General features: G+C 45.1%; 2 protein-coding genes across 2 annotated transcripts; both read right to left on the minus strand.

Moving 5' to 3' along the window:
• Positions 1–7,879: 7,879 nt before the first annotated feature.
• On the minus strand, positions 7,880–11,443 carry PAAG_02900 (hypothetical protein; the record flags this gene model as incomplete). Its single annotated transcript, XM_015844788.1, has 4 exons — positions 7,880–9,973; positions 10,041–10,928; positions 11,080–11,270; positions 11,359–11,443. 4 exons carry the CDS (start codon positions 11,441–11,443, stop codon positions 7,880–7,882), a joined length of 3,258 nt encoding a protein of 1,085 aa, XP_015701866.1.
• Positions 11,444–12,232: 789 nt separating this feature from the next.
• PAAG_02901 (S-adenosylmethionine synthetase) lies at positions 12,233–13,612 on the minus strand (the record flags this gene model as incomplete). Its single annotated transcript, XM_015844789.1, has 4 exons — positions 12,233–13,198; positions 13,256–13,321; positions 13,404–13,461; positions 13,524–13,612. The coding sequence occupies 4 exons, from the start codon at positions 13,610–13,612 to the stop codon at positions 12,233–12,235; spliced, it is 1,179 nt and encodes a 392-aa protein (XP_015701867.1).
• Between the last annotated feature and the right edge of the window lie 635 nt (positions 13,613–14,247).

Consider the following 14,247-nt stretch of genomic DNA (forward strand, 5'->3'; position numbering starts at 1 on the left):
GGGGGAGAAGGGGGAGCAGTGTTTCGCCAGAGGTCGAGCGCAAATATGAAGGGGTATCCCTGACGCTGAAGGTTCTTACACAAAAAAGTCAAAGAAAAGAAGGGCAAAAAAAAAAAAAAAAAAAAAAAAAAAAAAAAAGTCCCCTGCCGCGCGCCGCCCCCAGCCTTCATCCTGCAAGATTTATACCGTACAAGGGCCCGATTAAAACACATCATTGTACTCCTGTTACTGTACCTCCCCGTCCCACATCATCAGGTCCGTGTGCGCATGTACCGAGTACACGCGGGGCGACAATAGTGAGAGATTTTATCCATAGTTTTATCGTTGCATTTGCAATTTACTTCGAAACACAGGAGTAGTCTTTCTCTTCTCTCCGCATAATCAATCGTGTTTTTGAAGCGCCCAGATTGAGCTGCATGCACGCTAACTACTCCCCCCTAGTGAGGTAATTCAGGCTTTTCCGTGGCCTGGCCAATCATAGCTCGATCGCATTTCGGTCGCGAAGATTGTTCGCGCCATTCTTAACTTCTAAAGCCGTGATAAAATAGCTTACAGCACACATTTCCGCTACTTACTCTCTCCTTCCACCAAGCAAAACTTCCAAGGCGTCCCAACACCCGCCGCCCAAAGAATTCAAGCCAAAGTTAACCCGCAAAAGCCAAAAGCAGATGGGTCCCGTCTAAGCCTGACAAGGCGTTGGGCGCCCAAAACGCGCCCCCCCCCCCCCCCCCCCCCCTGGAACGGTGATCGTGGCCCTGTAGCATTGTGCCATCCATCAATCATGGACTCTTGGCTTCATGTTTCCTCTGTATCATATTCTGAATTTCCAACTAAATTTCAGTATTATTATCGGCTTTGCCCTTCGTTCTTCTTCTTCCCTTCTTCTTTTCCTTAATTTTTTTTTTTTCTTTTTTGGGCTGCAAGACTGAAGTGAAAAGCTCAAGACTAAGTGTGGTGATCCGACGAAAAGAGGTATATAAGTCAACCCTAGGGTGCAAGGATTTATCCGTTCAAACGCGGGGATTTTTCTTTTTCCTTTTGGCTCCAGGAACTTTTTAAATCAGCCTGTCCGTGTGCGGGTGAGAGGCGGCCAAGAGTTTTCAATCTAGCCACTTGCGGTTTTCCCGCGGACGAGCGCATAGAAAACTTAGAGAGGGAATGTATGAACAGCATGGAGCTGCTGTATATGAGGTAAGAAAACGCATCCGGAAAAGAAAAATAACCCCCCCCCCCCCCCCCGGCGGACCGGGGTTAGCAGCGTAGCTAAAAAAAGTATCAGACAGGAAGAGATCTCTGATATGATCTCTGTTCTTCACCATTCCAGTTCCTAATTGATATCGGTGAAGGGGGAAAACTGAATATTGGAACCGAAACAATTCTGACTTGATGTGGTGGAATATCCGTCTAATAACGGAGTACGGAGCAAATAATTTGTTGACTAGTCGATAGGGTTCGTTGCTCTTTATTCTAACTATGGAGCTGTGAACTTAGTCGTATTTGAGTTTGTGCTGTGCAACGATGAGATGATAGAGAAAAAATCGGAGATCGGACGATTCGCTCTTGGTGATACATCGTATACCACCACGGAGCACATCTTTCGGAATATGCTCCGGAAGGTAATATACGAACGAAGGCAGCACAAGCAAAAAGGGCCCCTTGTGCCATTGCAAGCTGATTCCTTTCGATTTTTTTCTTGATAAATATCGATCCATACGAATATCACGGCGTGGGGTTCAGTGGTTGTCGTAACTCGTTGAGATGAGAGGTTCAGGGGGGTTGTTTGTCTGCCTTGTGCTGTGTTTCAATTTGACTCGACTCTATTTGAAACTCCGACCAAGGGAGGGCTTAGTTATGCACCGCGAGCGGCTATGAGTATCAGGAGATCTACTCCCGCTCCTGAGTAGTTCATGTGTGTCCTCCCTAAGATGCTTGGGTGCTGGGTTTGGAACATGTGTGCGGCGGTATCTAAAGCACGGAGATTATGCGTGTGAGTGGGGGACAGAGCCATTGACGAAGTTCATTCATTTTTCCCTGTAGGTCGGACGATAATAATCTCGAAAGGGATACAGCAATGGTGTGTCACCTGTCACTGCATTCGATTTATGTAGGTACGGAGTGACATGAGGACGAGGAGAGCGAGGAGACAGCTTTCAATGCCACTAGGGGAGCCGGGTTCACGTATCATTTTTTGAGGGTTTTGGTTCCTGAACACGGAGATAGGATAGGATTGATTGCACAGAGGAAATGAGTGGTGAAATCGATATTGGTACGCTGTCGAATGGGATATTTTACAGTTGAAGATGTTCTGTTTCTTTTGTATTTATCCTCTCACAGTGGGAAAATGTTTTGAAAGAGAAATTTTACAAGCGGGATTGATACAAGCGGGGTCCAATCTGAGGCGTCACATCTTTGCCATCATTTTTCGACCCCATGTCCCTCATCCCTCCAGGAATGAGAGTTAAGCATAAACCAGTCTTCCCTTCCCCGGCCCCCGGTCCCCCGTTCCCATGGTCGGTTGCTGTCCAGGTGCTTTCTTTTAACCTCACCCGTCGGCTAGTGGAAGAAGCCCTTCTCCAAAGCTTCCAGCCCTTGAGACAATAGGTGCATGAGGCAAACAGAAGAAACTATAACCCTGTGTTTTAATCAGACATTTATACCCTCATCTGACCATTGTCTGGACGGTTCATATTTCTCCTTTCGGCGTATTGATAGCACAGAACCTCGGAGTCGTTTCAGTTCGATCCCTTTCATAATTTGCCATGGAACAGCTAGGTGCGTTTGTCAATCTGATCTTATCTGACTATTTAAGGATCATTTGGTGTGCGAGCTGTGTTTTCGTTGAAGAATTTTATATCAATTACTCTCAGCGAAGACGTCGATTCTCCGCATAGGAGTGAGGAGTTTGGGCTCTGCCCTGAACATGTTGTCATTATTTCAACATACATATGCCCACTCTGGCAATTTATTCGCCTTATATGCAAGATTAAAATAGGGCCTTCCTGACAAAACTTTGTTCCTACGTCATGCAATGACATGTTGCCTCGATACCACGAATGGTACGAAGGGTAAGCTAGCTATATCAGAAACTTGGATTTCCACGGATAATCGGCCTTTGAATGACAGTATGGACAGAAGTATAAAAGACACCGGCAGCTTTTCTATTTGCATATATGATAAAAGCAACGAGAAATAACCGAACAAACCCACTCGGAGTGTATTCCTCCCAGCCTTTAATTCCTCATTCTCCTTAGATACTTCAAGCTTAGCCTCCAAGGACCTCAGGAGGAAGCACACGACCTTATAAGCTTTGCTATAGTTAGCGCTGCATGGGTCATGGGATTCAGAAAATGAGGCCCGCTGAATTTAGTTGACAAGCGAATGACATATTTATTGTTTTCTCTTTGACGATTTGTGAGAAAATGGAATTTTAGGGTGAGTTATTTTGCGTATTCAGGCGAGAGTGGACCTACATCAGAGGCTCGGATGGAAACTCTGTAGTTTGTGCAATGTGTGTTGTTGCCAGGGGCATGTAGACCGTGTTTCAGTAGTAGTCGACAATGGAGAGTGCACTATTAAATATACTTTATCGTAGCGTTTTGTGGAACTGCTGTCATATTCAGAGGTAAATGGTTTTCGTCCCGCCAGGCAAATTGATACATCTACCTAGATATGCGAATGGTGTATTAATATTTCAGAATATGAAAATGGAAACATACCTTCGCAAGTGAAAATTGAAATTTCAGCAAGAGAGTTCGATAACAGGCAAAATTGATAATCTTTCGAGCTTGGGAGAAAACCCCTCAGCGAAGTAAAGCCAATATGCTGGGTAACCAGCGCGCTTGACAACTCAAGGTAACGAATTGATACTCTCCAATGTATGGAAAGTTGACAATTTAGCGTGATTGCCGACGAGCAAGCCAATTCTTATTTTCCTTTCATAAGGGTGACTATGTGGCTCCCACTCTTCGACTTCAAATTCGTATTTTGATAATTCGGCAAGCTTTTGACTGTAAGGTTGCTGCCTATCTTGCATAATTAAAAATTTCCCACAGCTACCTTTTCACCTGCACTGTTTGGTATCTCATGAAAACAATTAGAGAATTGTCACAGTGGAGACTGAAACTGGTTTTGAACGGCTAGGACAATCTTTCCCATAGTTTCTTATCAGATGCGAAATTGCATCCAATATAAGTCTCGGGGGAGGGGAGTCTTGGGGAGCGGGAACTCCCGCAAGCTTGACACTCTATGGTTATAAGAATTCAGAGAGAATCCCACCCTGCCATGTTTCCACGTTGTGGCAGAAACTAGTGTGCGAAGAATATCATCCACAGTTAGGCCGAAACAGAGAGTTTTGTCGTTTGAATTTTGAGCTGCGACACGTTTGTGGCACAACCGGATATGGATTATCCTGCTTCCCAGGACGATGCTCTGGTTTTCTGATATCAATTTAGGACTTCTGCATGATTATTTTAGCACATTATCGTCCAGCTCATTTGACAGATGTGTATCTGGATATTGGGACATATATGGAAAAGAAAGTCTCTTGTTCTCAACCAACGGCATGCCCGCCATAGATCAGTCATAATCATTTCATTTTCACATTTGCCTTAGGTGTAATGGAAAGAGGGAGAAGTTGAAGAGTAGATTGTGACACGACCTGGACCCGATGCAGGTTGAGCACGCAATGTCAGGGGCGTCGGCCGATTTTCTCCTACCACCTTCTCCTTCTCCTTATGGGGCCTGTTACATCCTCGATGTGACGGATGGAACAGAAGAAGGTCAATGAAGCCCGAGGTAAAACACAGTAACGTAAGCAATATAACTAACGAAAGCCAAAAGTAATGACTTAAGAAATGTCTGGTATCTCCAGTTCGTATTGCGGGATCGGATTCCGGACTCAATCGCAATCTCTAAGGGGGAGATTAACTTGACGACTTACTAAAATTATGCCAATTGCGGAGATTGCTACCAAAAGGAAGCCACGAAGGAATAGATAAGCCAAAAGCTTCCCTCCATGAGCGCTATTGGAAAGACTTCTAAATGGGCCAATCCAAAAGGAGTGGTATATCCGCACTGGATCGGTGCCACTTGTGAAAGTTCACTTGTTCACAAAATAGCGCACATACCGCCAAATAGTGTCAGGCAATCGGCTTTCGCCGTGGTTTTCTGCTCCACCCAGGGGCCGGGTATACTTGATATAGTGGATCAGAGCAAGGAAGACAGCTTATATTCCGGGGTTTCCATGTCTTACAGGAATAGTGATAGCTTTTCATTCTCGGAAAAGGATCACGAGCAACGTTAACAGCACAAATTTTCATAAAGCAGCAGTGGTTTGACATACAAATGAGGTATTATCTTCCAATGTCGCAATTCGGTGTGAATTTTTGCAATTCAACCACGACTAGGAGTTCAACGATTGAGTTGTTAACCGCTCAGAGTTGGCGTAGTAGCTTGAGAAGCTCTCAGTAACTCAGCCACTATATGACTTGACGCTGCGACAATATCCCCTAGGCACTTTCCGAGGTTTCGTATGTACAACGAACAAACTGGAGATGATGTAATAACTGCCTAGGCTCCGCGAATTCAAATAACCAATGAGGAGGACACAGAATCAACTGAAGATTTCTGATCAGTTCAACTTGGGCATTATCCATCCTGGTCAGCGGTCCATTGGCAGGACTCTCGGATATGGAAAGAAGAGAGAAATATGATTTGCGTTCGAGGATTCTAGCCTTTCAGGGGGGTATACGACACACACTACCTATTGTGCAGTAAAACATTTTCCACAAGCAGCAATAAAGAATCTGTTCACACCAGCCAGAAATGGATGGCAATGTCAATATGCCAGATAAGAAGGGACTAGTGCTTGATTTCGAGACCACAGTCTGCTGTCGATATGTCTTACAAAGGTCTGACCCAGCCAACAAGGTTGGCTTGATGTGAATTTCCTGGGGGTTTTTACGTCGCCAGAGCGTTTAGTAATCGTCTTTTTCAATGCCATTACATCAGGGAAATCAATATGTATCTGGATAGCTATGTAGTTAGCAAGCTGCTCAAAAAGCTAGTGATACGTATGTACGTACGTGGGTTCAGGTGAGCAAGCCTTTGATAATTAACATCACTGGTTTAAAAGGTGTTTTATTGCAGTTCTTGTTCAACGTCTAGAGCTGCTTCCTTCACCCCCTCAATAAAGGAAGCTCAAACTTTATATAATGATTGCATCGGAAACCAAATTCGCAGTTGATATGGTTCACCTGTTTTCGAAGGCTTCATACTCCGTAGTTGTCGATCATATCATATCCTCGGGTGTTTTGAAACCTTCGCGAAGGTTGGATTCGCTTGGACGCCAAGCAGCATCACGTGCTCCGATAATTCCCACCGGGTCCCCTACCTTTCCACCGTGCCTAAATATTAGGACGGCAGCCCCGTAGGTTTCGGGTATTCCAGTCAAGGTTTTGACGGAAGATAGCCTAAAACATGACATCAAATGAGGACAAAAGATGTGCACTGAAGGCTCCATGAAAAGCTTCTCACCTCTTTATTTCCTAATTTAAAGATCCGCAATGGAAGCATGAAACTTCATTCTGAAATCACCGAAGGTTCACAGGAACCAAATAGATGAGCACTTGATATGCTCAATTCAACAATCAACTCCCTGGAGTTAGCGTCTTTATTGTTTAAAGTACGGATCATATCAAATCAAGTCCCCTTTATTCCATCCAGATTTCAGAGGTTAAAAATAAGAGCAATAGCTGTTTTCAAAAGAACAGTAGCAGCAATAGAGAAGGCTCCCAAAGATGCCCAAAGGTGAGTGTTGAAGCACCAGCCGTCAAATGAAAGGAACATATACGGGAAAGAAAGAGGCAAATTCCTCCAGAAAGACTTTAACCAGCACTATTGCGAAGAGTGAAAGAAGCGGTGAGATTTTTCGATCAATAGGCAGGGGAGAGATTAGGGGATGCGGGGCGATTCAAGAGTTGCTTCCAGTGGGGTTTTTTGGAATCTGCGAAGATGAAGTGGCTTGTCAAGTTCGGGGAGTCAATGTCGACAAAGACAAGTCGATGGACTGCAGCGGGGCGATATCCATAATAATTACTCTTGATGGCCCAATAAGAAAGCATAAATGTTAACCGGCCCATGGTAGAATCCCGCACTCATCCAGAGCCCCAGGTTCAAGGGCCCACAATGGAGCTTTCGGGAAATTGTTTAAGCTTAATTTAGTACAAACCTTAAAGATCACTGTAAATGTCGTCAGCAAGCAGAGAATCTCTAGTAATATTACTTATTCACTGTGGAAAACATGACACTTGAAGTTCCCAAAACAAGAGGAATTGAGTTCCCGCGTCTTATTAAGTAAAGTTCATACACCTAAAACTCTCAGTATAATGAAGACTTCTTTCATGGCAACTGAGCAGCAAGTTTTGTTTACCCCAAGAGCTGGTTTCTTAAGAATCCAATAACTATTGTAGACCACTCATCTTCATTATCTTGAATTTGTATATATATAATCCATGAATTCATAATTTACTCTCTATATCTATGCCACCATTATTCAATTTGAGAAGAAAAAAAATAAATAAAAAGAGAGAAAGAAAGAAGGGAAAAAAGAAAAATAGAAGACACAATATGCGAAGCTAAAACACAAACACAAGCTAACTCCAAACAAAAACTCCAAACCCTTGACTCTATCTGGAGTACTCTAGCCACCTCTCTCCCGAAGAACATAAAGGAAAATTTAACAAATAATTAATAAATAAATAAATAAATAAATAATAATTACGACATGCAAGGGAAAGAGAAACCACTTCACAAAACTCCAACTCCAACTCTAGTCATTGAGAAAAGAGAGAGGGACAGAGAGAGTCAAGGTAATGCAAGGTCATAAATCATCATCTTCATCATTCCAGCCTAATTGGTCGTAGATAGACTTCTCCGGCGTCGCGTCTACCGTGAAATGATTCATTTTGGCAGTAGGATTCAGACAAGAGTCGTGTTGTGTACCTGAAAATGTGGGTTTGGATCCAGTACCGCTTCTGATCTTTATAGGCGTTGTGAAAATTATCGGTTGCTGCTGTCTATTATGATAGCGGGCGAAAGCAGGTGTTTTATTTAATGAAGGAGGTAGATAGGAGGATCTAGGGCGGGGAGGGGTCTCTTGGATTAATGAGGCCGGGGTATTCATAGGGACACTGGGGTTTTTATTATAATGGTCATTGTTATTGTTGTCATAGTCGTAGTCATTGCCACTGTGGACAAGGTTAGGAAATGATTTAGTTTTCCGCAATACAATCGGTGACGTTTCTGCAGGCGCAAATGATCGTTTCGTTTCCGGTAGCTTGGGGACCTTGAATAAAATGCTAGATTGCTTAGGGACTGGAGTTGAGTCGAAGTCATTGTCGGCAATACCACCATTCGAGAGACGAGAGGGCCGTGATGCCATTCTCGTGGGCGTTTCGTGGACAGAATCCTGAGGTGCTCGCCGCGAAGAGAGAGGCTGTCTTTCAGAGAGATGGCTGGGGCGCGATGAAGAGGATGGGATAACTTGAATATCGTTACTTAACGCCAATGAAGGGGTGGGTTTCTCGTTTGAAGAAGTCAGACCCCTGGGCATACGCATTAAGTTGTCGCCACCATTAATACAGTCTCTTTTCTTCAAGCCTTTAGGGGTAGCCATAACCTGCACCCCTTGGCCATTTGGGATCCGTACAGGATTCTTCGATTTCCTAGAGCTGCCAGTGGATACACGCTTTTCCGCCGTCTCCACAAACTCTTTCGCGACGAGTTCCCTGTTGGGTTTTCTCAGCGCCACGATAGCCGCATCTAGCTCCCTTTTCTGATCCAGAAGCGAATTCATCTTCTTCAGTTTCATCTCGTGCTGCTTAGCAACTGCGTCAAGGTCAACTTCGCGATTATCCACACGTTTCGGCTTCTGGATTCCGCCACGTGCGCCAGAAATCAAAGACAATAGTGGTGGTTCGCTGACCTCACGTTTTAATCCAGGTATGCTTGGGCCACTGCTGGAACGTGAGAGTGATGGCGCCCTGCTCTTTGAAGCTAGTTTTTCATCAGTCAGCACACGTTGTAGGGTACGTTGCTGTGATCTTTGGCTACGAGTTCTCTTTACTGAAGCTCCGGGCTGTGCTGTTCTTCCGGACTTTGGGTGAGAGATCGCAACAGGGCGAGACGGCGAAATTGCAACAGGTCCGCCCAGTTTGCGACTAATGGCTTTGCATTGATCTGGGAGACGACCAGCATAAAACGGAATAATGACTTCTGTGCAAAAATCTCGAAGTTTATCGTTTTCGGCAGACTTTCCTGTGGTTTCATTGTTTCCAGTGCTGCTAGCTGATTCAGTGTGCAGGAGGTCGCCGAAGCTCACAGCATGCCAGATACATAGCCTGTCAACTAGCAACTCAAGTAACACATTCAAATCCTGCTGTTTTTCCTCCTTGGTTCTCTTCGTAGCCTGGATGACCTGTGTCTCTGTCGAAGATAACCCCAGACAAGATTTTCCGGCAGAAGCTTCCAAGTATATCGTCTCGAGTATCAATAGAACCTGCAATTGTGTTTCACGCATTCGTAAATCGCCGATTAACCGTTTCATTTCCTCCTGCCTCGACGACTTACGAGGAACAGAAGCTTCTGAAAAACTCCTGTTCTTCCACCACTTCATAATAAAATCGGTTTCCTCTGGATATAGCCCATTTTTCCCAATTTTTGCCTTCTTGCCTTTACGTTTCCTTAGTGTGGTTGTGTTCACTGGACCTTCATCGTCCGACATTCCTATAGGAATATTTTGTATCGCTTCTGGAAGAGAGTCTTTATACTTGATATCCACCTTTTTCACAGGGAGTATGCACTCCCGATAGAAACTCGACAAATATATGGGTTTCAAGGAAGATTCCTTGCTCGAAGACTGGAAAAGAGCACGAGCGCGAGAAAGAGGTCCCTTCGCAAAATATGCCACGGAAGTCTAGAGAAATGAGTATATGTTGATATCGCGGAACATCAGGAATATGGGGGTGGGTTGGAACACACACCTTCGAAATATATAATGCCTCAAGATATTTAGACCTAAGGATATCAAGGAGCTCTCGAGGAGATTGATTAACTTTAGGCTCCGCAGATTCGCATGAAGGAAAACCAGCCTCTGGAGCCTGTAGGTCGATTGGGGTAGCGGTTCCCAACGTCAACAAAGGATCTGCCAACTGGCTGCTATGCTGCGCATCTGCTTCCACAACGCTGATGTCCCTCAAATCAAGCTGCTCGTCATATGTACTGGCAAGCTCAGAAATCGAACTCACACCACTCGTTTCAGGACTGAGAGTTGGAACCGATTTCTTTTTACAAGGCTCCGACTCAAAAGCAAGAGACACCTTCGCCGCCTTTCGTTTAACCCAAACTCCGGAATCAACAGGATCAAAAATCTTTGCCTTCTCTAACCAATCCCACTCACCCTTATCATCAACAATATCCTCCTCCTTGGAGCCTTGCAAGAAAGCGCAACTGCTCAACCCATTCTCATTCTGGAACCCTTCCGCCGCAACCATCAAATCCCCCTCCACTACCCAGCTCCCCAGCGCACAGACAGCATATATCCCCCGCTTAACCCTCTCCACGACATAAAATTCTTCACGCACACCCGCATTCCTCGCGACTCGAGATCGTAGAGCGGCACCCTCAGATCCAACTAGCCGTGCTGCTAGAACAACAGGCTCATGTCTTCGCTGTTCCTGTCGTTGTTGCTGCTGTTGTTGAAGGTCCTGTTCTAGCGTTGGGATGTTGGCGACGAATAATCTGCCAGATTGTATGCGTTGAGAGGAACGGGGGCATGGATCGAGCCATGAGAGTGGGAGCCTTGATCGGGGGATGAGGGCAAGTGGTGCTAAGATGAGATGGGTTTCTGATAATTGGGAAGAACCGTGGGGCTATCCGATGGTGAAGGTATGTTAGCTATATATTTGATATGTGAAAGTAACTAAAATATAGAGCTAATTTGTGTCTCCCGTAACTCAGGGTGTCCGGGATTATTATTAATGTTGGTGTTAAGGGGAAGGGAAAGCAGCTGTGAAGACATACTCTGATAGTAAATGCAGAGCAAAAAGTATTCTTTGTAATATCGGATTCATGGGATAATTTTCTCCGTTTCCATGACTGTGGTGATGAACCCTTTAACTCGTTTAATAGAGTCGAGGATGCCGGTTCAAGGACGGCAGGTCGAGAATGAGATGCCATCCATTCAATATCGACGCGACGGAATAAGCATAATGCTATATTTTACATGGACAAAATTGGTTATATAAAAAGAATGAAGGGAAGGGGGAATATAATAAAGGTACATAGCATACACACACATACGATTTTGAATTGGAGGAGTTGAACTGTTAGGCTCTGCTATAATATCTGTGAAGTATTTGTCGCGTGTTGGAAGGCGTCGGCCCATTTCCCGACATGGTCACGTGGCTGACGAGAGGCGGGCAGGGACGAAAGCACGGGAAAGCTTCCATGCGCACTACTGTTTATAGCACTCTTTGCAGAGCACTTTACTACATTTACTATTTACACAGGTTCCCTAATGGTAGGTTACAGTAGTGGAAAAAGTGGATAAAAGTGATATATCTTCTGCTTCGTAATCGGCACATTCAATTACGAGACATCGTTGCCTACTTGTGTAGGTATGTACGTTCAGCTCGTGTATTGTAGAATTGAGTACATGTGCAGTTCGTTTCACTCAGAAACAGCATGCCATACCGAGATGGTTTTCCTTCATTTCCAGTGAGCATTAACACTCAAAAGCTGGACCCTAGCCCCATCCATTAAGACAAAATGAGACATGTGGAAAACTACCACAAATATTAAGGACGAAAAAAAGAGGTTTTGGAAAAAGCCTGTCCCTCTATATATCCTTGCCCGATGGAGAAAAAGATGTTGAAAACTTTTTGCTCTGCAAACGCCCTGGAAATGAATCGTGAAATCAAAGTCATGAAATTAGTATCATATGTTGAATTGTTCTTCCAGAACCCTTTACTTGAGGAGGCTCAAACATGCATGTAGATGGAAAAAAGGAAAAAGAAGAAAAGAAGGTGTGAGAAGAAAATGGAAACAATTCGAACACTAGAAACACCCTTTCGTGTAGTCTATACCGGGAGCTTTGAGTTGTTGGAAACAAAGCAAAAAATCGTGACAGTCGTGAGACGTCGTGTCGTTTTGAAATGACGGAAAGGAGAGACATCTAGAATTTGAGGGTCTTGGGCTTCTCCCACGAAAAGCTCTGGTTAGTGAAGTGGCCGTACTTGGCGGTTTGAAAGTAGATGGGCTTCGCCAAATCGAGCTCCTTCACAATGACACCAGGGCGGAGATCGAAGTTGTTACGGATGATTTGGACCAATTCGCTTTGCGACTTTGATGAAGTGCCATACGTTTCGACGAATATGGAGAGGGGTTCAGCGATACCAATGGCGTAGGAAAGCTGGACGAGGGCACGGCGGGCAAGGCCTGCGTTAACGAGGGACTTGGCAATCCATCGCGCAACGTAGGCGGCAGAGCGATCAACCTTGGAGTAGTCCTTGCCGGAGAAGGCACCACCACCGTGGGCACCCCATCCACCGTAGGTGTCGACGATGATCTTCCGGCCTGTGAGACCAGCGTCACCCTGAGGGCCACCGATAATGAAAAGACCGGATGGTTGAATATGATAGACAGTGCGGTCGTCGAGGAGGTTGGTGGGAATAACTTTCTTGATGATTTTTTCGAGGAGTTCCTTTCGCAATTCTTCAGTGGTGATGTCTTCACTGTGTTGAGTGCTCATGACGATAGTATCCACTCGGAAGGGTTTGACTGCGCCATTGTCATGCGCATACTCGATGGTGACTTGGGTCTTGGTGTCAGGTCGCAGCCAAGGAAGGGTCCCGTCTACGCGGGCATCCCTCAAAGCTTTGTTAAGCTTGTGAGCCAGCAAAAGGGTCAAAGGCAACAACTCAGGGGTTTCATCGGTAGCATATCCGAACATGATACCCTGGTCACCAGCTCCAAGCTTCTCCAGAGCCTCATCATAGTGAAGTCCCTGGGCAATATCTGGCGATTGTTGTTCAATGGCAACGAGGACGTTGCAGGTTTTGTAGTCGAATCCCTTGGAGGAGTCATCGTAGCCAATGTCTTTGATGGCATTTCGGATAATCTTCTGGTAGTCGAGGTGGGCCTTGGTAGTAATTTCACCGAAAACCATAATCATACATAAACCGGACTGTTAGGATACGCGAAGCCCAGTACAAATGATGAAACAATGGAACCTACCAGTTTTGGTGGCGGTTTCACAAGCAACCTGGCCATTCATGTTAGAATTGAAACGCAAACTTCCTCCGATGTCTTATCTTTGGAGTGGCAGAAGGATTTCCGCAATTTACCTTGGAGAGAGGATCCTCAGCGAGACAGGCATCGAGGACAGCGTCAGATACTTGGTCGCTACGAAAGGATGATTGATTAATTCGTCTCTACAAGACTAACTTTAAACGGAGCATACTCACGCAATCTTATCAGGGTGGCCTTCGCCCACGGCTTCTGAGGTGAACAGGAAAGTCCCCTGTTGTGGGGCGCCGTCCTGAATGCTGCCCATTGTGGACTGCAGAGAGGGGAATCGGAGGAATGCGGAGGCTAAATGTAAATAAAAGGGACAGGCGACAAGAGAAAAATAGGTAAAGGTCGATGCAGGAGGATATTCAGATAATGAGGAGGGAAAGAGGAGGAAATGAAGATAAACATATGGAGAAGAGGAGTTGGTTAAAAAAAAAAAAAAAAAAAAAAGGAGTGTTGGTGAAGAAAAAAGAGACGAGAAAATCCAAAAATTGGGCAAAAAACACTGGAAAGGCGGCGGGGGAACCGGCTGATCGTAGTGCCGGTCACTGGGCTAGACCCAATTGAGAGTGGCGGCTGCCATCGCAATATCGCCGCTTTGGGACAGCGGTGGACAGCGGCATAATTGTCTTTTCATGGTTCTTGCGGAAAAAAAGACTGAAGAGATAATGAGAAGAACACTTTCTATGCAGCGTTTCATAGGAGATGACGTCGGGGATTAGGATGATTGCTATAGCTCATGCTTTAGTATTGATTCTAAGAGCGGCTCTGACACCATGATAGCCTCTGACACCCACAACGCCTAGATCCGCCTGCACTAGCAGCCTCAGCAGCTCAACGCCTCCTCACGATTCATCCGCAATATATCACATATATATCCTCATACACAGTAACTAT

Source organism: Paracoccidioides lutzii (genome assembly GCF_000150705.2).
Source record: "Paracoccidioides lutzii Pb01 unplaced genomic scaffold supercont2.6, whole genome shotgun sequence".
Lineage (NCBI taxonomy): Eukaryota > Fungi > Ascomycota > Eurotiomycetes > Onygenales > Ajellomycetaceae > Paracoccidioides > Paracoccidioides lutzii.